The 24,524-nt window shown below is 35.5% G+C and overlaps 1 protein-coding gene across 10 annotated transcripts in view; it reads right to left on the bottom strand.

Annotated features, from left to right (window-relative positions):
• The window catches only part of Relch (RAB11 binding and LisH domain, coiled-coil and HEAT repeat containing), a 90,547-nt gene that overhangs the window by 58,184 nt on the left and 7,839 nt on the right, over positions 1-24,524 (bottom strand). For 7 of the 10 annotated variants that reach the window (XM_021197684.2, XM_021197681.2, XM_021197683.2 and 4 more), the window contains exons 2-8: positions 16,835-16,924; positions 8,020-8,091; positions 7,855-7,910; positions 7,647-7,760; positions 2,946-3,149; positions 2,750-2,841; positions 1,883-2,176 (exon numbers count right to left, since the gene is read on the bottom strand). In XM_021197684.2, the coding sequence (XP_021053343.1) occupies positions 1,883-2,176; positions 2,750-2,841; positions 2,946-3,149; positions 7,647-7,760; positions 7,855-7,910; positions 8,020-8,091; positions 16,835-16,924 (922 nt within the window). Of the gene's footprint in view, positions 1-1,882; positions 2,177-2,749; positions 2,842-2,945; positions 3,150-7,646; positions 7,761-7,854; positions 7,911-8,019; positions 8,092-16,834; positions 16,925-24,524 lie in introns of those variants that run through there. The other 3 variants (XM_021197685.2, XM_029538326.1, XM_029538327.1) reach the window with 2 other exon arrangements.

Genomic DNA, 24,524 nt, shown 5'->3' with positions numbered 1-24,524 from the left:
CAATTGTGCTGATCTATAATGACACAATTTTAACCTACATAAAAACTATAAAAGAAGGCAATGACTATTACTGATGTAATTTAAAGGAAAAACATTGGAGAGGCAATACAAAATATTAACTTACTTTTATATTTAATAAAAATAGTCAAGTCTATTCTACAATACTGATGCTTATGAAATAGTGCTCATAAGTTGACTATGGGTTGCTCATGTGCTCCATCTACAAAGTCAGGGCCAGCCAAAGCCAAAACTCAAAAAAACAAAAAACAAAAAAACCAACAACAAAACAAAAGACCACCAAAAAAAAACCAACCAAACAAACAAACAAAGCAAAAAAAACCAAAACGAACAAACCTGTACTTAGTAGGCACCACAAAGTTGGACTAAGTAATCCCATGACTACAGAGTCAGAGAGATGTCCCCAGGCTTGCTTGTACCCTTGTTCTTTTATGCCCTGCCCTACTCTCTATATGGAAAGGGCCACAATTTACTTACTTGTTGAAACCAGAAACTACAAACTAGTCCATCTCTAAAATAAACTGGACTCATTCCTTTCTCTTCACTTCAAATCAAATAAACCTTCCAGTTTTTAGTTACCTTGCAAATCTGTTTCTTCTATGTTTATTTCTGACTCTCTCTTTATCCACTCATCCTCTGATTTCTTTTCTTAGTTAACTATTACTTAGCCTTTAAAACTTAGATTAGATGGCATTTCTTCAATGAAACCCTTCTGTTTGATAACTAGGTCAGGGCTTTGATTATGTATTTCTAAAGCAAGACCTATTCTCTTATTTTTCATGCTTTAGTTTAATTGCTTCACTGGCTCTCATACTGTAATGCTTGTGCACAAAAGGATTACAGTGTATCTCACTCACCAATGTATTCTTAGGAGCACAGCCTGGCACACAGTTACGACCCACTGAGTGAACAGAACACCATCTATCTTCAGAGTACAAAAGAACTATACGGATGCTCTTATACAGGACTTTACAAGAGCCACTACCACTGAGCACCACAATATAAATTTCCTTGATTTTTATCTCATCCACATTAGAAAAAAACTCTTTGAGCACTACACACCTTATTCCAATTTTGTGAGCTCCATCTATACAAAGATAACAAATTTGTGATACGCAATTAGACATGATTTAAAATTTTTATCCTACTGTTGGGTATACCGTGCCTGTTTTTTTTTTGTTGTTGTTGTTGTTTTTTGTTTTTAACAAGTCTGTGGCTAAAAGTATACTATAGGATTAAGTGAGTTGATATACACTAGCCCATATGCATAAAAAACAAATTAGTAAATAGTCCCTTAACAGTATTTTTTTCAAGTTACAATTGAAAATATTTAAAATTTATGCTTTGTTTTCTCTACTAAATAATTTGATCATAAAGGAGGGCAGGTTTATAATTTTTCTACTTCCTGAGTTTAAGTACTACAATCCAGCAAAAATAAACGAATTAAGAGAATATTAATGCATACTAGTAATGAAACAGATATAGAAAAAACGACTAAGAACAAAACTATTTTGTCTTGTTTGGTTATATAGCACAGACAACTATGCAGCACTAAAATGTGAATTTGATAACAGAAAAAAATAGAAGCATGGAGGGGAAGGCCAAGAGCACTTAGTTAACTACACGTTACTTATGTCCTTATGCATTTAACAAAGACAGAACTGGTCAATTTATGGTTTTCTTTTCTTTGATATAATTTAATAATTATTTGTCCTGTTTTGAGATATATATTCTATGTGTGAAGCATATCAAACATAAAAATTTATAACTCTGCAAAAGGTGTTCCAATATTAACTGAAGTTCTTCTAGCCTGCCAATGCACAATAATGAAAGACACAGGTCAAAGCATAGCATGCACACTAACCTATTGGGCTGATCAAAATGGAGCGTTGTTTTATTTGATACAGAAGAAGGTGGCAGCTCTTCTCTTTCCTTAGTGGGGAAAGAGCCTGACGAATTCTCTTTAGGAATAAAGGAATCAGCTGCATCTGGTATTTCAAGATGAATATCCTTGGTTTTTTCCTGGTCTGAACTATTTACAACTGGACTTTGTCTATTGTCTTCAGAATCCTTTTGGGAAGACCAAACCAAGGAAGGCTGAACAGAATCACCAACTGCTGGGGTGGCAAAGTGTTCAGTTTTGAGGATGTCCATCTCACTGAAGAAAGAAAATGCCCAGAGAACAATTTCAGTTTTCAAAGCTTTGGCAATAGTATCCACCCCCCAGAGAAGGAGTGAATATAAGCAGAACCTTAAAGTCAATTAGCTCCTGAGTGACCAGGCTCTTCTGCACAAGAGTCACTGAGGCTTCCTAGACTTAAAAGTGTAGCTGTGTATCAACCAGGAGAAACAGCCTTGAAGCCTGCTCTAGAGAAATCTCCATTTGAAACAGGGAGATCACCCCATCAAACCCACTTAGTATTATAAAATGTAAATATAATGGCTAAGTATGAATGCCACTAATTTGGAGTTACTTTACTGAAACTGACAAGACTTGGGTGAAGTTAAAATATCTAACTTCTTAAGTATAAGAACACCACATTAATCTAATTTGTTGATGAAAGGAGATGTTTTGCTATTTTAAATACAGAAAATAATTAAAAGGCTTAAATAACAGCTATGTGAAAAATACTGCGCCTTACTACTGAAATCCTGCTTCATATAGCTAGCTATATAACCTGCCAATGTCAACACAATATTTAGGACTTAGAAATAACAACTAAGTACTAACCTTTCAAGCCTTCTGATTTGCTCCATCAATGACCATTTTTCATTATTTAATAAACTAATTTTATCTTCTAATTTCTGTACTAGCAAGGTGTTCTAAAAATCAAAGCAGGAAAAAGAAGCAGAAACTCAAGATCTCATAGGAACATCTTTACATAAATATGTTTTGTGGAAATGAGTACTTAACTGGTATTTCTCACCTCTATAGGCAGGGGAGTATCAAGGGTTGGAGGGACGTTGCCTAAAATTGGTGTAAGAGCCTCTAATTCATCTTCATCTACTCCACTGGCCACATCCACAAGATCTTTCCCAGTCACTTGATGATTTCCAAAGTCTCGGTAAAGTTGTAACAAGTCTGGGGGTTTGGGAATGTTTAATCCTACATCATCCCATAATTCAAAATCCTAATAGAACACACACACACAAAAATCCCCATTAGATCTAGATCAACAACAACAACAAACCTTTGAGAAGCTGGGTTGTGGCTTGGTGGGCAAAGACACTTGCCGCCAAATTAGATGATCTGATTTCAATCCCTGGCACCATTATGGTAGAGGTAGAAAACGAACTCCAGAAAACTGTTTCCTGATTTTTCCATATACATAAACAGACACACAGACACACAGACACACAGACACACAGACACACACACACACACACACACACACACAAATGTAACTAATAATAAAAACCTTTAAGGTAATTTTATCTTGCATTTTATGTATTACTACCCTGAAAAACCAAAGGTAAAAGTTTTATTATAATGTTTAAGTGTGCTGGGCATGATGCGATACCTTTATTTCCAGCACAAAGGAGGCAGAGGTACATGGATCTGTGAGTTTGAAGCCAGCCAGTATTGAGTTCCAGGTTCACCAGGGTCACATAGTGAGGCCATGTCTCCAAACAGCAAAACAAACCAAAACCAATCAACAACAAAGCCCAAAGTGTATATTCTAGTTACTCTTACACCGCACAATTATTATTCTTACAATTTTATGCTTTCTGTTTAATTCTGTTAATAATAAAGTTAAACCTATCAAAGATGGACTGGAACGGAGTTCAATGCTACAGTACTTGTCTACAATGCATGAAATCCTGAGTTTGATTACTGGGGCAGGAAAAGTCTAAGTGCTTAGTCCATCAGGCATACTTATAAGTTAAAAGTAGACTGGTTAGTGGTGGTGTTCTTCCATCATCCCACACTGCATACAGTCATTGTTCTCTCTAATGAATTAATAACCAACTTAACCTACAGATATTGCTATAGCTGTTTAAATCTAACTTGTATTAGTAAAAATGCCTCTGGAAACTTAAAGAACCCAAATAGCTACCTATAAATCCATTGTGTTTTGAAACATTCCCTATAATCCAGAATAAATCAACTTCATTAAAACCACAAAAAGAGTTATCTTGAATACTCTATGGCAAAGATTTTTAGGCAAGCTGTATGCAATTACATAGTAATAAATCACGGACTGATATTCTTTCTTACTATGCTGTCTTGTCCTAAAATTAAAATAACTTAGTATTAAGTTGTTATTACAATTTGTTCATGAGACTCTGAAAAACTTTAGCATAGTCATATATTATAAATGTGGCATTTAATCCTTTAATGGCTTCCTTAAATAACAGAATAATTATGCTTAAAAATTGAAGATGGAGTTGATATGAGCATTAAAGTCAGGGGCTTGGAGAAAATCAGAGGTAAATACAGCATACCTAGTCACTGCTTTTTATTATCAGTTAATTTAGGTTAAAGGGGCCACCTACCAAACGGGTATAATACTCATTACTTCTTAGGACTTTTCTACGAATAAGTTAAATATTTTTAAAGGCCTCATGATGGCTTACAAGAACTAAATACATTTTAGATTATATAAATTATAAACAAATATAGCATACATCACTTTATTGCAATCTACCTAACTCAGGCCCAGCCTATCAAGTCTTCATGGCCATCCTAAGTTTGGGGCATTTCACTGGATGTTCATGTTTGAAGGAAAAAGTGATGAGTGTCTTTCACAACCTTATTTTCATCTAGATACCTTTTTTGGTGAAGCACATATAATTCTTTTGTTAATGTTTTTAAAAATTACATTTATTTCTTATTAGAGTTTAGAAAATTTTAGCAAATCCTTTGTTGACTTTGAACAAACATTATTTGTCTTTTTACTCAACAGTGTTCTTAATTGTTTTTAACTTTTATTTATGTCTATGTGCTTGTGCAAGGGAATGCTGCGCACATGTGTGTGTGTGTGTCTGTGGTTTGTGGTGTGTGTGTGTGTGTGTGTATGTGTGTATGTCTGTGTGTATGTCTGTTTATACCCACAGAGGCCAGGGTGGGAGTTGGATTTACAGGTGGACATAAATTTCCCAACTTGGGTCCTCTGGAAGACAGGAAGCTCTTAACTGTTGAGGTACCCCTCCAGTCTCAAGAATTTGTTATTATCGTGTGTGTGTGTGTGTGTGTGTGTGTGTGTGTGTGTCTGTACATGCATGCCATGACTTGAATATGGAAGTCATAGAACACAGGAGTCAGTTCTTTTCTTCCATTTTCACCAGGGCTCTGGGGATTAAAATCAGGTTGCTGGGCCTGGGTGGCAAGCACATTTATCTGCTGAGGCATCTTATTGGCAAGGAGTATCTTTCAAAAATAGGAAACATTATTTTGATGACAGTACATCTGAAACACATCATGATTTTGGTGTCATATCTAAGAAATCTTATGAACCTCTCAAAATTGTAATGATTTTCCACTCTTTCATTTATCGCTATAAGCTTTACAGGTTCATATTAAAATCCCTTTTGAATTCGCTTTCACATGATATGGAATGTGGTTTCACACCTACTTGGAAGGCACATGGACACCACATTTTTCTATACTAAGTGTAAGAAGGCTATCTTTCCTGTATGGGATCAAGTTTGCATCTGTGAGAAATCAACAGGCTGTGTACATGTCTACCTCTGTATTACTTTGGAATAGGTTCCTTACTATACCCGTCTACACAACAACATAATATGTTTTCATTGTCTTATCTTTTTAAGGCTGGAAGGTACATGATTTAAGTCTTCCTTGTTCTTTATCATAAAGTTGCTTTGGCTACTGTAGTTTCTTTCCACTTCCATTTTTATTAATGTCAAATCAACTGTTGAAAGACCATAGAGCATCTATATCTTACTAAGCCATTTCCTTGTCACATAGTGAGAGAGTACTACTGACATCTCTGATACTGTCTGCCTCTTACCTGAGTAGGATTAATTATTTGTATTTAAAAGTCAGAACTGACAAGTCTAGGCTTAAAGATACTTTATTCTGTTTGACCTGTTCTCTCTGTTGTTTGTTACTCTTTCCCCCTTTACACTTTGTTTCACTTTTCAATACTTCTTGCATTTAAAATGTTGTTAAGTTAATGATCAAAACATGATTAACCTAAATTATACCCACAGCAATCATGTTAGGTAAATTTTTAATGTCTTCTGCATAGTACAAGCTCAGTAAAGTTACTATGGGATAATTAAATATTTATAAGCATAAGCCACATACTACATCAAAACCAACAATAGACTTCATATATGAATGACATCACTGTAGAATTATAGTACTTTGTTGAGTTTCTATAAGTGTATTTTATTACATCGAATTTCACAATGGTGAAATCACTGAATGACTGCTACTATTCTCAGAAAGTGTCTTATTATTAAATGATACACAATTAACTATATCACATTTAAGTCTTGACAAATGTAATTTTAATTGAGGAAGTAAATAAACAGCTATGTCCTTTTAGAGAACTTCCATTTCTATAAAAATAACCACAGGAGATATTACGAAGCAAAAGAATAACTTTCACTTAAAATACTGGCCTCTGGGGGGGGGGGGCGGTGAGGATGCAGCTTTAGAGGTAGGGAGTCTGCTTAGTATGTGTAAGGTACAATCTCTAACACCACAAAAGTAAGTGAATAGCAAAAGATAAAAATGACAGCCTTCTGCTTTCTTCATAATAAATTCTCTGGCATTTACTTCTACAACGTCTAAATTCTATCAGACCCACAGGATAGTAAGCTGTGGGTCACATTTCCAGAGTGAGAGATAATAAAACAATCATTTCTTTGTCTTCAACATTTTATCAGAAGAATAATTGGTTCCTACTCGGAGAACCAAACAGATACATGTGTATGTATGTGTGCGTATGTATATATATATATATATTTAAAGTATTTTCCAGTCAGGTGGTAGTGGCTCACGCTTTTAATCCCAGCATTTAATCCCAGCACTTGGGAGGCAGAAGCAGGAGTGTATCTCTGAGTTTAAGGACAGCCTGATCTACAGTGCAAATTCCAGGATAGCCAGGACTACCCAGAGAAACCCTGTCTCAAAACAAACAAAAAAAACAACTAAAAACCCAAACAAAACAACAACAAAAGCACCCCAAAACAACAACAAAAAAAAACCCCACAAAAAAGCAAAACTAAACCAAAAACAATTAAACAACCAAAAAAACCTCCAACCATTGCTACTGAACATCTGAATTACATACAGTGCTACTCAAGAAAGTTTTTTTATAGTTAAACTTAATTTCTAAGTCTGCAATGATCACTAAAAGCAAGTAATTACTCAGTTTTAGAAAAACATACTTTTTGAATGAACACAAACATGAAGGGGCTATACAGTTACTATCAGGCTATAAAAAGCTACCTGGAAAAAAAAAACACGTAAGTATTTAAAAAGGTTTATTTAAATAAAAAAGGTTTGTGAGCCAATTGAATACTAAACTGAGTAGTACCTGCTTTGATTTTAGAAACTACCCACATGGACTCTTATTACAGGCATTAAGTGTTAAAAATCAAGTTAAAGAAAAAGTAGATTAAAAGTAGATATTAAATTAAAACAGTAACTTTACCTGATCATCATTTTCATCTGAAAAGGTTATGGATGTAAGCTTGTAGTTATTCTTTAACAAAAACTCATTGACTAGGAAGTTGAGAGCTCTCTTTTCAAGAGGTTTGATTGGCTCCTGGAAACAAAGTTAAAAAAGACAGACAGGAAAATGTGAGCTTTGTCCCTTTGACACTATGTATGGAAGATAACTGGTGTTGTCAATCACCCACCTGAATTTCAGGGCTTGATTTATAATTTTTTCGTTCCTGTAAAGGAACTTCATGTTCTGGTGAGATAAAATGAGATAATGTTTTACTATTTTATACTTAAAAATAGTCCAGCTACTTCTACATTGTAAAAGTGGGAAAGGGCTCAAAAAGTTTTATGTACACCACCTGCAGCCTTTGTTAGGTTGGCTCGGAGGGCCTGAATGGTCTCCTTGGCTTTCCGTAGTTCAAACTCCAGGACTGGACAGGGATTTGGATTAAACATACACAGGCATCCAACCAAGAAAAGGGAAACAAAAATAAAAAAATAAAAAGCAAAGATGGGTATGAAAAAAACACAATTTGTATTGAAAACAGAAAGCATGCAACCTTTATGAAACTTGTGAACGCATGCAGCAGAGTTGATTTGCAAGCAAACTGGTGATCGTTTTCCATAGTTTTAGCAGAATTAGGGGTATATGTTCTAGCTGTCTGACAAGGAATACAGCTATTAAAATACAATACTTTTATTTAGGTAATTAAAAATGTAATAATCTGGGTACTTCTATTTTAGCCAATCTGGTTAAGAAAATGTAATGAAATATTTTTGGTTAACATAATTTTGAAGGAAGGGAGGTAAAAATTATATGAAAATTGACTAACTAGCCTTAAAAAAGGAATTTAAGTTACTTTGAAATGTACTGTTTAGAATGTTGTAACTGTAGAAACTATTGGCTAGACTGCCTGTTAAGTTGAGAGTTACATTTAAATGTGTAACAAATGTTGTATGCTTATACATTTTCCTCCAAGGAAGCATGTTTTCTAAAAACAAGCAGAGGTTAAATACACACATAAAAAGGCCTCAATGTTTAAATTTAGTATTAATACCAAAAAACAGAAATGACTTAATCCTAATGCAACTATTACAAATATACCAATCACCTCTAAAATAGCTGTGTGATGTAAAATTAGGTAGAATTTAAAAGGTTCTAATAGGTCTTCAAATAAATTATTCTCTTTTAAGAGAGATTAATAAACTTAAAAGATTTCTCTGAGTATTATATAGTCTGATTGTAAGATAACATGAATGCTGGGAAAATTTCTTATTGAGTTTTGTGAATTATTTATCAGGAACAAGATTGAACTGCATGTATCTTAACTAGGAAGTTTTCTTAAAATTTATAAGTATTGTGCAAGAGTTACTTCTGCCAATTAAAACTCTCGGGAAATTAATTGATCTTTGTCACAGATGGGTTATTACAGACTTGCATAAAAACTAAGGAGTTTAATTTTCATCTTAAGAAACACAACTTTACCCTGACTGACTGGTAGAAAAAAAGATGAGATGGATCAGATATAGGAAAGCTTTAAGAATATATGGAAAAATTAGGATTCACTCAGTTTGCATGTGTTCAATAAAAACTTAGGATGTAGTTGAATCACAGCTATGACGGCCATTTATTTTGATGCACAGAGTTTAGCTGCAGCAGCAATGAAAGCACAGCTAGGATGGCACTGAGTCACTGCGTGCCGTTGGTAGTCAGCAAAGCTGATCTGCAAGCACTTCTGTGCAGCAAAGCTAAGACATTTCCCCTGAACTGCAATTCCTTGAAACACTTTAAGAGGTTTTGTTAAAGTCAGATTATTTACATAACTGAATATATTTATGTAGAAATTTGTTCATTTTTTTTAAAAAAATGGAAAATTCTATGAAATTTTTGGAAAAAAGCACCTAACTAGACTATACATAAGGTTAAAGTATAGATATTATGCTCTCAATATCGCTTAAAATTATCCAAAATATACTACAGAACAATTGCAGATCAGAAATGCCCTACACCAGAATGACAGGGAAAAAAAAAAAAAGGGAGAAGGGAGGGAAGGGAGGAAATTGGTTAAAACACAAAGTGGGAAATGCTCAAATTAAACTGGTGACCAGGAACGAAACAAAGAGTGAATAGGCACAGAAAGCCAGAAAACCCATGTCAGACGGCAAGAATTTATAATTTTACAAACATCTACATACATATTGCCAATGTCATTAGAAGATACCAATGCTTTGAAAAGACAGACTTCCAAAATGAATTCACTCTGCTGCATGTTTCTTAGTATACAACACAGGTTCTAAATGACAGAGTTTTATGCTTGAAGCTATAGCACATCTCTATAAAAGGTAGAATATAACCAAGCAAATACAGATTTGGGAGAATTAATATATTTTTCTTAAAAGTTTAAACTTTGATTTTCTGGCAATTTTATACATGTATACTTTGTATTTTCTTTCTCCCTCCCACTGTCAAGAAAGATTCTTAATGCCACACAATATTAATACATACATGAATTTGTCTCCTAAAACACTGGATTGAAGTGCAAATTGAGTACCCTGTAAGGAGATAAACTTTGTGGAACAAGTTCTATGCAGTTCTTAAAATTACCATTCTTTCTAAAAGTATATGAAGGTGTGCATGTGTGCTTATGTGTATAAAATGCTGTAGGAGCTAACAACCAATCTACTCATTCTACTTGACCAACCCGAACTAAGGTGATGTAATAACTACAAACATGTATGTGTATTAACATTTAAGTCAGTATAAGCAATGTTAACTTACCCTAGGTCCCAACCCAGTACAACTATTTTACAATGCTTGTTTTCAACTTGATTTATGCTGATGTGAGACCCTTCCTCCAAACCTTTCAGGGAAGAAACCCTTGCCCTCACTGTTCTTTCTGTTCAGGTTCCTCTATCACTTCTTGAAGTTGGTTTCTCTCATCATCACCTTTGGGCCTTTTCTCATGTTACCTAACCCATGACATGCATGCCTGTGGCTTTGATGGTCACAATCTTAAAACCCTTTCACCAGATACATTCTTATTTCCTAGACATGTCCATTTGAATGTTTCCTAAGTTTTGAATTTGGTCTTACTGAATTACATCATTTCCTTCTCACACCTGGTCTTCCTTAGTAGTCTCTGCCCACTTAATGGTACATCCATCCACTGAACTGGTTTGGAAGCCAAGAAAGGGAAACTTGGAGATTACTTATCACATATATGTTGTCTTTATCCTACCATCAATAAATGTCCAAATCATACTGAATCTAATCCTGTAGTAACTAGCAATTCATTTCAACTATCTCTGTAACTGCTCAAATGTCAAACTTCTGTGATGTTATATATTAATAATCACTAATTAATACTATGCTATTAATTCCAATTAATAATAATATACTAATATTAAGATACCCAAGTATCAAAGCCAAATAAATATTCTGCAGAAAACCTCATCTTTCTAAACTTTCCTACCCATAAGCCCCACCACTACCCTTTTGTTTGTGGAACTAACACTGTCATGAGATACATCTTCGGAATCTGAAATCTACAAAAATTTAATGAACATTACCTTTATTTTTAACTTACATATACACCCATTACAATATTTTTTTTCCTATTTCTAATACTACCTTAATTTCATGGTAACAAATTACAGGTAAATCAATTTCATTAATGTTATATCTAACCTGTTGGAATACCAATCCAACTTTAAATAATATCTAAAAATAAGATTCATCTACCAAGTTCAGTATAAGAAAATAAAATCAAAGGTTCTGCTAATAGAAAAGAATACACATACACACTTTTTGTTTGTTTGTTTAAACTAGGGAGATACACAAAATAAGAGAAATTGGGTTCTCAGAAAAAATTCCTGGCCAGGAATGGTGACATATGCTTTTAATCTCTGCATTTGGGAGGCAGAGGCAGGTGGATCTCTATGAGTTTGAGGCCAGCCTGGTCTACATAGTGAGTTCTAGGACAGCCAATGGTATTCTAATGAGACCCTGTCTCAAAAAAAAAAAAAAAATCTGGCCCTGTGTGTGTGTATGCTTGCATTTTCAATACTCAGAAAGTTAAGGGAGGGAAATCATAAAGTTGAGGCCAATCTAATTCATACAGATTTGTCTCACTAAAACAAGCAAAACAAAGAGGATAGATACTAAGGCAAAGGGATACAGATATTGCCTTGGCCATTAACCAAGAAACAAGACCATGGATAATACTAAGTATTTGTTATTCAGGGTATAGGGACTGATGACTTCACAGGCAAGATCTGAGAGTCATTTTAGAAGCGAACAACATACCACTTGGAAAACAGGATGAGTATTCAATAAATCTGTGCTGAATCGACCAACAATGACTCCTTTCTCCAGCATTCAGGAGGATCTTTCCCTGAAAATTAGCAAGCAAGCAGCTTTGTGTCTCTTTGGATTTCACCAGTGTGTGAACATAGAAGTTTTACTCTAGCAGGCAGAAACATAAGAACCAAACCAGCAACTTTGATGTTAAAAGATGGATTTTGTGAAGCAGGTTCTCCTGTGTGTAAAACTGTATACAAAAGCCTTTTTGTGAAGGTATAAAGACACTTGCTGCATGTGAAGGGCAAAGGCTAATCTCCATGTTGTTTCTAGGGTGTGATCCATTCTGTTCTCCTGACAGTGTCTTACTGGCCTGGAAGTCTCTAAGTAGGCTAGGTCGGCTGGCCAGAGTCCCAGGGCCTCCTCCTCAGTACTGTGATTATAGGTGTATGACACTATGCATACCTGTTTTTCGATTTTGTTTTTTTAAATGAGTACTAAGAATGAAGCTCGCGCAGTTCCTTTTGGGTCCTTATGGTTGCAAAGTAAGCACATTATGGGCTGAGTTATCTCCTAGCCACAGTTCTAAAGCGATCAAAGCCCTTGTTATCAACTCCAAAGGGATCTTGCAACAAGGAACAAACTGCTTGATGACAAAACTACTCACTTCTATGCTCAAAATGCATAAAATAAGCTAAATAACAGCAATTCAAATATCATGAATCTATCTTATCTTTAAAAAAGCTTTAGTCATTTGTTGATACAATCAGAATTCAGCTCATTTGACATGTTAGTATCAATTTTATGTATATAGTTGAATGTGTGACATGTATGGATAACTGTGTATACAACCTTTCACGTGAAGACACAAAGACACTTGTGTGCATGTGAAGGGTCGAGGAAAACTTCCATGTTGTACAGTTCAATTTAAAATGTATAGTTTAATGAAAAAAAAATTCCCAACAATAAAAAGCTTCAGTCTTTTACCTCTTTTAAAATAAGCTGACTAAGTTAAATTAATTTTATTTGGGAAAAATGAAATTTTGATATCCATAAAAATATATACTTTTTCAGAGGTACAGCTTATACTAACAGACACTGTAGGCTTTGGAAATAAAATTTGTGTTCTGTTACTGGCAAATCTTGGAAGTATCATTTTACTAGTTTATAAAATAAAGATTTCATTACTTATTTCACAGGACTGTTAGCCGTATTAAATATTTTCTATCAATACTGAGCAGAATGCCTAACATTTAGTCTTCCCCTAAACCTGAGGATAGGTCTCAGTAAGAAAGCATATGAATGAGTCCTAAATCCATCCATCCAATCTCTGGAGATGGAGATGGGGGTGGGGTGTCTATTTAAAACAAAAAAACTCTACAGGCCTAGAAAATAACTATATTTTTTAACTTAGCAGAAAAGTGACAAGAAAACAAATATCTGTCCTATAAATATTAACAGTCATTCAAGTATGGTGATGCTTGTCTGCAATCCAATACCTGGGAGGTAGAGGTGGGAAGGTCAGGTGTTCAAAGCCAGCCTCAGCTACACAGTACAAGATTGACTGGGCTACCTGAGACTTGTACCATGAAGGAAGGAAGGAAGGAAGGAAGGAAGGAAGGAAGGAAGGAAGGAAGGAAGGAAAGAAAGAAAGAAAGAAAGAAAGAGAAAGGAAAGAAAAGAAAAGAAGGGAAGGAAGGAAGGAAGGAAAGAAAAGAAAAGAGAAGAAAAGAAAAGAAAAGAAAAATAAAAAAAAAGAAAAAGCAGGTCCTCCGCTCCATACAAAGTTAGAAAAGATCCACATTAATAGGATAATGGATTCTGGATCTGTGTTATCTATATTATTGAGGGTTCCATATGATCTAACAACAGATGACAGGGCAACCATCTTTCATGAATCGTGGTCTTTTGATTCACTTTTAAATTACTACAAATGATTAGTAAAAAAAGATAAAAATATTTGGAAAACGTGATTAATTTCTTAAAGCCTCACACATACACAGGTTTGGTTCCACACAAGAATGAAAACCATTTTCTAGAATAACATGTTCTTTCTCTAAGGAAAATGGAGACATTCATTAGCATATCAGCACAGTACAGTAATAAAAAAAAATGGTTATCTCCCATAAGTTAGAGGCAGAATATATTTTTTAGATTAAAAATCTAAGATCAAAATTGTCACATTCAAAATATTGTTGTTGTTGTTGTTGTTTAATATTTATGTATAGGTGTTTTGCCTGCACAAATGTCTGAGTACCACGCGCATTGCTGATGCCTGTAGAGGCCAGAAGAGGGTGCTGGAGCCTCTGGGATGAGAGTTATGGACTGGCCTGCTGTGAGCTGCAAAGCAGATGTTGGGAATGGAACCTGGGTCCTCTGGAAGCACAGCCAGTGCTCTAAAGTGCTGAGCTAACCCTTCAGTCCCACATTCTACTCTTTGTTGTGTCACAGTGTGGAGGATGAGGTCCACTCCTCCATCAGGAAGCAGCTGGAGGAGAGATTACTAACCTTCTCACTCCTGTTCTGACACAAAGGAAGATGGAATGGCCCAAAGTTTGTTTCTTAACAATGTTTTCTGCTAATTAGAAACCAAAAATACCTAAATAACAAGAAACTCTGTGTTCAGGTTCAATCTGATGGGATCTAATTGCAAATGGAAATTAAGGAACATAATTATGTAGCCAACTTGTTGGCAAGAGTTATTTTTTTAGCATGTAACTATATAGACATAAAACCTGCTATACTGACTCTTTGCAAAAACTAAACAGGGTCTTGAGGCTATAGCCCTGTATTTGATCCCCAGTCCAGCAACATAAGTAGTGGTGGGATATAACTGTAATCTCAGCACTTGGGAGGTAAGGCAAGGAAGGTCAGAGTTCAAGGTCATTCCAAGTTACATACTGAGTTCTAGGATAGCCTATGATGCATGACAATCAACCCATGTCAAACAAAAAAATTCCCCTGAAATCCACATATTTACTCTATAACATAAAATATTTACTATGTAATTATATAACAACACTAGTATACAAATGATATAGTAGGATAAACCAATCCTGAGTTTATTCAATTAACCTACCACTTGATTTGCTAATTTAGACATTAGAGATATGATCTATAAGGCTTTTTCTTTTTTAAATTCTCTTTCTTTGGTTAGGGTCTCACTGTGCAACCCAGGCTAGTGTTCTATCTAGGGCAATTCTCTTGCCTCAGCTCCCAAGTGCTAGAGTATAGCTGTTAGCTGCTATGGCTTATTTGATTTGATTTGCTGTTTTGATGACTGTTGCTAAATTATGCTCACGACAAAGTAGCTGTAAAGAATAAGAGGTCACACTAAATTCTTCTAGTGACCTTTTCATTAAATGAACATTACTATTATTTATACTGTTGAGTCTTCTTAGTTTTGGTTGAACTAAAAACAATCATTCCCCTCTCCCCTAACTTACGTAATATTGTGATTTTTAAACATCAAGTTTTTAGTCTTAGGCAAGGAATGGAGATTACATACTGCAGTGGAATTTTTAATTAGGTCAAACCTAATCTTTCACATTAAGAGGTAGCATACAATTTAATTACCTGTGGGCTCTGCTGTGAAGCTATTTGGATTTGAAGCCTACCTCCACTACTCAAGTCTATATAATCTCTCCCAGGGCCTTAGTTTCTTGTGGATAGGTGGTATACCTCAACGAGACAATAAGCATTCAGTGTTTAGATTGGAGCAAGCAAGGACCTTATAAAAATTATTTATTTCATAATTCATTTATTTATTTTTACTTTGTGTGCATTGGTGTTTACTTTCATGTGTATTTGTGTGAGGGAGTCAGATTTCCCCGAGCTGTAGTTACAGACAGTTGTGAGCCACCATGTGGCTTCTGGAAATTGAACCTGAATCTTCTGGAAGAGCAGTCAATACTCTTAAGCACTGAGCCATCTCTCCAGCCTCAGGAATTAATTATTTTTACTATAATGACTATAGTAGGTAAGCATTGTGTTGGCTTTAACAAACTTGTCCCAGTTAAGTGCAAGAAAGACTAGATCTAGGTTCATTTTGCCTTCACAGCTCTATCTGTATGGCCCTACTGTTTCAGGAATGCCTACATTTCATTGAAGCTTAAATCCTGCTTTCAATGTCTAATTCTTGGCCAAAGTCTTATAAAAACAATTCCTATAACACTAAGTAGAATGACTTCAATGATAGGAAGCCACAACGCTGAAGAACCAGATATTTGCACTCAAAGAGCCATAGTTTCTCCACTGGCAAATTCTGTAGTAGATAATGAGGAAATTTTCACTGGAATCAAATGGTACTGACAAAATACAGTATAAGACAAATTGGCCCTCAGAAGTCCCTACAGATCCAGTGGTGATTGATATGTATTTGGAAGGACTGATAAGGAAGTGGTTGGGGATGGGAATGGAGGAAACTGGACTGAGTAAGCAATTAGAAAAGATATTATTCTATTAGAATGGGCAGGATCCTGGAAGACCTTGTTGAACCAGATACCACAGGAAAATCAAGAATTTCTGGAAACAACTGTGAGAGTTATGGTGTGTTCACTGAACTCAAAGCAAAGTTTAACCTAATAAGCAGAACAGAGATATTTCACCCAGCTTTGAAAACTCCAAAGTTGTACTGATAGACACAAGTGAATGTTGGCCCTGGTGGGAGTATCAAGGGAATGAAGCTAAGGTATAGTTAGTTACCTTTCAACTATGCAACTGATAACATAAAACTGGTTTTACAGCAGTTGTTAACAGCTTGCCACAAGGAAAATTTAGCAAATTGTAGGTTTATACTAAATCTCCTAATGCCACTGGAACAGAAAACTGGGGTATCTCCAACATAATAAATCTATCTTTCCAGACTTACTTACCTGCCACTCTTTCATCTGTTTCCCTGTTACCATCATCTGAATATCTTGCAAAGTCTAATGAGTCAAGAGTACTAATGCTCCCAGCTCGATCTATAAAAAAGAGAAAAGTAACAGAACAGTTTTTTACTTAGTTGCAAAATAGGAGATTATAATTCAAATACCCATAAATATTTTCATTTAACAAAACTATGACTCTAAGTTCTAGAAGTTCTATTAAACAACAACAACAACAACAACAACAACAAAGATAAAAATGTTCAAACCGGTTCAACTACTTTAGGTAATTATATTTCTCAAATATATGTCCCACTTATGAACCAAGCATACATAGAGCATATTATAAGTAGTACAACCAGCTAGAACATTCCAACCAGACAATAGCCACCTCCCCAAAAGTTATTTGAACTCCCAGAGAATTTGTAGATTGAGTCTGGGCTAGATAATTGTTGACTGAAAACATAAAACACTGGAAAAACCAGACCAAATCCAGCCGTAACAATCTATCATATACACTGTTTATCATATAGACCAAAGTGACTTGGTACACAAGAACAGCAAAGAATCATGCAGTCCCAAGAGAGATATAAGCAAACAGGATCAATTACAAGAAATATATGACAAACAGGACACAAAAGATTTTAAAACAGTTATTAAAATTATGTTCAGTGAATGAAAGTGTGTGGTTTTAATGAGGTGCCCACCATTAGTCTCAGGTATTTGAAGACTTGGTCCTCAGTTATTGGCATTTGGGAAGGCTTGGGAAGTGTCAGCTTGCTAGAGCTGGTGTGTCATTGGACATAGGCTTTGAAGCTTCAAAGGCCATGCACCATTTGCGGGACTTTCTCTCTGCTTCCTGTTTGCTGTGCAAGATGTGAGGTCTCAGCTATTCTACAACCATGTCTGCCTGCTTGCTGCCACTTTGGTATCCCCAATGCTGATGGAAACTGATCTATTTGAAACCTTAAGCCCAAAATAAATCCTTCTTTCTACAAGTTCTCTTGGTCATGATGTTTTAATACAACAACAACAACAACAACAACAACAACAACAGGTTAGGAAATCCTAGCAGAAAAAAAACAGAATTTAGAAAATACCAATGGAAATTCTAGAAAATATCAGAAAACCTGAAAAGGAAATGCTTCATATGAAAAGTTCAATGCAGAATATAACAACAAAATTAACACGGCAGAGGAATGAGTTTAAAAGTAATAATCACAGGGGTGGTGAGATGCACTCAATATATAAAAGCACTTGCTATCAAGTCTAATGACATGTGGCCAGTCCTTGGGCTCCAGATAGTGAAGAAGGAACCAATTTCTTTAAGTGACTTCTTGGCACATGTACATAGACATATACAAATAAGGATTTAAAAAAAGATTAAGGAAAACATTCAACATGAAGAATAAAGAAAAAAGGTAAAACAAAAAGTAACAATTGTTTCCATGGAACAAAAAACATGTTTAAGGTATATAGAAGTGGAAGCAACAACAGATAAAACAAGAGGTTGGGCAGATTTTAAACAGAGGAGACCAATGAGGACAGAGCACAGATATGTAGGAATATCACAATCAAATTGCTAAAAACCAAAAGAATAGAAAATATTAAGTGGTAGCAGAGAAAACGGCCTACTCACATATACAGTGTAGGAACATATGTCACTACAGATGCATTCATTTGTCAAAATTCATCAGACTTAGGTTGGTATCTATGCTATATAAAGAACTTAAAAACAACACACAAACAAACTCGAGCATCAAGAAAATTTAATTAAAAATGGGGTACGTTCAAAAGATGGATAAGAAACACTTAATAGAAATGTTCAACAGCCCAGCCATTATGGAAATGTAAATAAAACTATGGTGAGATTTCATCTTATCCCAGTCAGAATGACTAAGATGAATAAAACAAATGACAACATATGCTGCTGGCAAGGATGTAGCAAAAGGGAACACTTATTCTTTGCTAGTAGGAGTGCATCAGCTAGTTTGGTGGTTAATGAGGAAGCTGGGAATGAATCTACCTCAAAATCCATCTATACCACTCTTGGGCACATACCCAAAGGAGTCTACATCTCATTACAGAGACACCTGCTCACCCATGTTCACTGGTGCTTATTCATAATAGCAAACATTAAAAACAGCATAGATGTTGGTATAACATGGTATAGCATAATGTCTACCAATAGATGGACAGATAATGACAATGTGGAACATTTAAACTATGAAATATTATTCATTTGTTAAGAAGAGTGAAATAAGCTGGGTGTGATGGCACATGCTTTTAATCTCAGCATTCAGGAGACAGAGGTAGGTGGATCGCGGTGAGTTTGAGGCTAGCCTGGTTTTTATACAAATCGAGTTCCAGGACAGCCAAGAGCTGAAACAGAGTAACCAGGTCTCAAAAAAACCCCAAAAATTAAGTAAGTAAGCAAGCAAGCAAGTAAATAAACAAATAAATAAAATGAAATTATGAAAATTTCTGCTAAAATTTCATGGAGCCAGAAAAAAAAAAATCATCGTGAATGCAGTAACTCAGAACCTAAAAGACAAATATTTTATGCTCTTATTTGTGGATATTAGCTTTTAATATGTATGATACAATCTAGTAGCCCCAGAAGTTAGATACCTAGTAAGGGACTAGTGGGTGGCCGTGGGGGCAGTTGCAAAGGGGCAGGTGTCTCCTAAAGAAAGGAAAATGAAATATATGAATATACTGTTATGAAGAGACAAAAGGAAGATAGACTAGGAAGATAATAGGGAGAGGTATGAAAGAGGAGGATAAAGTGTGAATGTGAGGAGGGACAACTAATACTAAAGGGCACCTGAAAAACCATATGAAAATCTACTACTGTATACATATATGTATATACAAACATATGTGAAAGAAACCTACATCTATATATGTATGAAAGAAATCTAAATGGAGTCACCAAATAATAGGGGTAACATGCCTCAATTAGACACCTTAGAGGTCACCAAGTAAAACCTCCAGTGCCAGCAATAAGTTACATCTTGTTGAATTATTGGCCAAAGTAGTGCCCTAGAAACATCCAACCATCAGACTATTGCCAAGGCTATTGGTTACTCTCCACAATCTGATGGTAAGGGCCGACTGCCAAAGATAACACTTAACACATGCCTTGAACATAAAGAATTCAAGCTGGTACCTAACTCGACGCTTTATTCCTAGCTACAAGCATTGTAATTTACAATAGTGAGATACCTGCAAGATATACTGTGTAATAGTGGCACAAATGGTTTAAGAGCAACCAACCATTACCTGATTGGATTTAAGACCCACTAAGAGATGGAACCCATGCCTGAGAATGCTAAAGTAGCCAAAGTGAGAGACTAGATAGGTCATGGGCCTGGGAGAAAACTTACTACATTATTCTGTTAAAAGAACACAGCAATGAATAAAATGACTCCCTAATAACATTCAGCTACACTAACCTATAGATCATTGTCTTGTTCAGCTATCACCAGAGAAGCTTCTTGCAGCAGACTGGTACTAATATAAATGAATACAGAGACTCACAACCTGAAAACATGCAGTGAAAGATTCTGGAGCACTCAGTCCTAAATGAGATACCTTCATCAAACCCCTCCCTTTCAAGGCTCAGGGATCTATGTAGAAGAGGACATGCTAACACTGTAAGAGCCAGAGGTGATGGCTCTTCCAGACACAATGGGACTGATGAACTCACAAAGAGTAGGACAGAATGTCCAAGTGCTACACAGGTTCAAGTCTGACAAGATCCAAGCACTAAAAAGGTACGAACACATGGTCTCACCACTAAGAAGCAATCTAAAACTGATATCTACTGGCAAAAGAAAAATTAGTTTTCTTTAATGGAGTCTCACTGGGTGTATTACCTATACTTTAGGATAGGTTCCCACACCTGGGAGTAGTTGAACAACAAAAAACGAATTCAAAATGGTATATTTTGTCTTAAATATCTTTAAATTGTATATTTTGGTTTCAGTTTGTGTTTTTGTTCTGAAAAATTTTTTGAGAGAGTGAGAGAGTGCTTAGTGAGAACTTGTATATATTTATTACATTTTTTGTAAATAAAATAAATTTAAAAACATCTCTTTTTTTTTTTTTTTTTTACATTTTTTTGAGTGTGTGTGAAAAGTGCTGATATCAAACCCAGGACTTCACAAATGTTTACTAGATGACTGCTTCGGCACAAAGTTATAAACCCAGTGCCTATTTTTAAAACATTTCAAGTCAATAATTTTATATTTTATAATAAGGAAAATATTTCTGCGATGTCTTTAAAAGTAATGATTATAATCTCATAAAAGACAAATACTAGGGCTGAAGAGATGGCTCCAAGGTTAAGAGCATTGTTTTGCTTCTGCAGAGGACCTATGTTTGACTTCCACATGTACCACTGTTTACAACTGTAACTCCAACTCTGGGTGATCTAATGCCTCTGACCTCTGTGGGGCACCAGGCACACACGTAATGATGTCCAGACATACATGCAGACTAAACAGCCATGTATATAAAAGAAATTAATTAAAATATTTCAACTCATTATAATTAATTCCATCTTGTCATAAATACATATTTATGGAAGAAATTAATATTAATTTTGACTGGATTAAACTGCAACAGATCTTGTAAGTAAATGTACTTTGAATTTGTAGACTAATAATAGGCTATACTGTAGGTCCAAGGTAAGTATGGTTCTTTGGATTTTATTACTACTACTTTTTTTTTTTCTTTTGGCTTTTTGAGGCAGAGATTTTCTGTGTAGCCCTGGCTGCTCAAGAACTCACTATGTAGACCAGGCTGGCCTAGAACTTAGAGATCCCACCTGCTTTATCTCCCCACTGCTAGGATTAGCCACCACTGCCCAGCTTAGCCAGATTTTTAAACATAACCTTTAAGAACTTTCTGTAGGAGTTCTTTGTGACTAACATGGCTGTAGGACAGTGCACCACAGAAACATGGTCAAGGCCATTAATCAGACACAGTGCTTTTCTAGAACAAACAAATGTCTTTTACTTCTCAAATGTTCTAATACAAGAGGGATGTGTTGGAAAAGTTAACCTCTTTTTCTTAAAAAGAACACAACCAGATGGACATACGGCATACACTTGCTGTTCTAGCTACTTGGGAGGCTAAAGAAGGAATCATTTGAACCCAGTTCTTCAAACTTGAATACTTACTATGTACCAAGTCAACAAGAATGTAGGTATCGAATACACCAAAACCCAAACCAATCTAACAGCAATAAAAGCAAACGTGTATATACAAAATCCTCGCAAGGTATCCAGTGTGATGGTGCTTGCCATAATCATAACATTGTAGTTGCAGCATGAGTATTGTGGCTTTGAGCTCAAGGGCAACCTAATCTGGACTAATATGGAGACTGTTTTAAAAGAAGTGACAAAACCAAACTTTTACCTTGTCAATGCAAGTACGACTGTGCATAAATGTGTCCATACTGTGCTTTTAAAATATACACAAAATAGTAGTAATCGACTCTGTGGAGCAGAATGTTAATTTTTCAATTATATATTCCTCGCTATAGTATTTGATCATTTTGTTTGTATTTTCTTCCTACATTACATTTATAATCTATTGTACTTCATAAATTCGAAACCATAAAAATAGCAAACATACAATTAAAAGGTGTATGTGTAGGATTTAAGAAACTGGCCTTAAAAACACATGAAACTCAAGAAGAAGGAAGACCAAAATGTGGATACTTCATTGCTTCTTAAAATGGGAAACAAAATACCCATGGAAGGAGTTACAGAGACAAAGTTCCAAGCTGAGACAGAAGAAAGGACCATCCAGAGACTGCCCCACCCGGGGATCCATTCCATATACAACGACCAAACCCAGACACTATTGCATATGCCAGCAAGATTTTGCTGACAGGACCCGGATATAACTATCTCTTGTGAGGCTATACCAGTGCCTGGCAAATACAGAAGTGGATGCTCACAGTCATCTATTGGATGGAACACAGGGCCCCTAAAGAAGCTAGAGAAAGTAACCAAGGAGCTAAAGGGGTTGGCAACCCTATAGGAGGATCAACAATATGAACTAACCAGTACCCCACAGAACTATGCCTCTAGCTGCCTATGTAGCAGAGGATGGCCTAGTCGGCTATCAATGGGAGGACAGGCCCTTGGTCTTACGAAGATCATATGCCCCAGTACAGGAGAATGCCAGGGCCAGGAAGTAGAAGTGGGTGGGTTGGGGAGCAAGGCAGGGGGTAGGGTATAGGGGAGTTTCGGGATAACATTTGAAATGTAAATGAAGAAAATATCTAATAAAAAAATGAAAAACAAAAAAGAAATTGGCATTAAGTCCCAGTTCTTTTGGTAAAATATTCATTTATTTAGTGTTGTCTTAAAACCTTGTCATGATTCATAACTATACATGAATTCAATATAATTTAATGAAAACATGTAATATATAAATTCAGTAGGTTAAAATTTTTACCTTAAAAGTAATCAGTTATATCGAAGCTCAAGTACATACATATTAGGTACTTAAGGATGGATCGTAGCAATTCATGTCTGAGAAAGTGAACCTATAAAGTGACTCTAAAATATGAACACTATAAAGCAGTAATATCCAAAATTTTCTAGTTTTGCAGTAATGCAAATCTGCTCCCAGTACTAATAGATATTTTCTTATCAATGGGCACTGTGTTTATGAACACCAGAGTAAAACCAAATGGTTTGCCTCCCCTTGCCAATCAAGGTTAGTGTTTGAAATGGTTACAAATATTAAGAACTTTGGCAGCTCTTGACATTTGACAAGCATATTTAACCTAATGTTTAAAAAAGCTGATGTTTGCACATACCAAGACCTAGACATTGCTCATGAACTAAAAACGTGATGTGTCTTCTACTGCCAACTGCTTTATCTCCAATGCTGGATCTCATTTTTCACTAGCCACTTTTTTCAAAATACTTGAAGGCTAGGTGGTCCAAGTTTGCCATTTTACAGATGAAGGTTTATTAAATCAACTTGCTAACCTTTTGCTGAAGAGTTAAACATAAAAATTTTTATTTAACTTATTTAACTTTAAGTAAGTCAACAAACAATAAGAATAAAGCCACATATGAAGATAAGAAATCAATTACTTTGTGATAAACCTGTGCACAAGCTAAGAGTAGAATTTCTTGTCTTTTAATTTGCAGTCTGTGTCACAAGATTCTACGAGCTAAACTATCAAGGTCAAAATATTTAAACTTAGAAACTTATAGGCTAAAACAATCCACAAACCATTTATGTAAGTTAAAATTTTGATAGCAATAAGTGATTTTTACCTTATGCCAGGCTGTTAGGCAATAAGGATGATTATAATCTATAAATTATTTATTAGCGTTCTTTCTGACCAGTTATCACATGGCAGATACTTTATAGACAACTGTACCAGCTAGTTTTGTGTCAACTTGACACAGGCTGGAGTTATCACAGAGAAAGGAGCTTCAGTTGGGAAAATGCCTCTACCAGATCCATCTGTAAGTCATTTTCTCAATTAGTGATCAAGGGGGGAGGGGGAGGTCCCCTTGTGGGTGGTACCATCACTGGGCTGGTAGTCTTGGTTCTATAAGAGAGCAGGCTGAACAAGCCAGAGGAAGCAAGCCAGTAANGAACATCCCTCCATGGCCTCTGCATCAGCTCCTGNTTCCTNACCTGCTTGANTTCC

Source organism: Mus pahari, chromosome 5 (assembly GCF_900095145.1).
Source record: "Mus pahari chromosome 5, PAHARI_EIJ_v1.1, whole genome shotgun sequence".
Classification (NCBI taxonomy): domain Eukaryota; kingdom Metazoa; phylum Chordata; class Mammalia; order Rodentia; family Muridae; genus Mus; species Mus pahari.
Note: the sequence above shows the minus strand (reverse complement) of the source record. Positions and strands in the feature narration are given on the sequence as shown.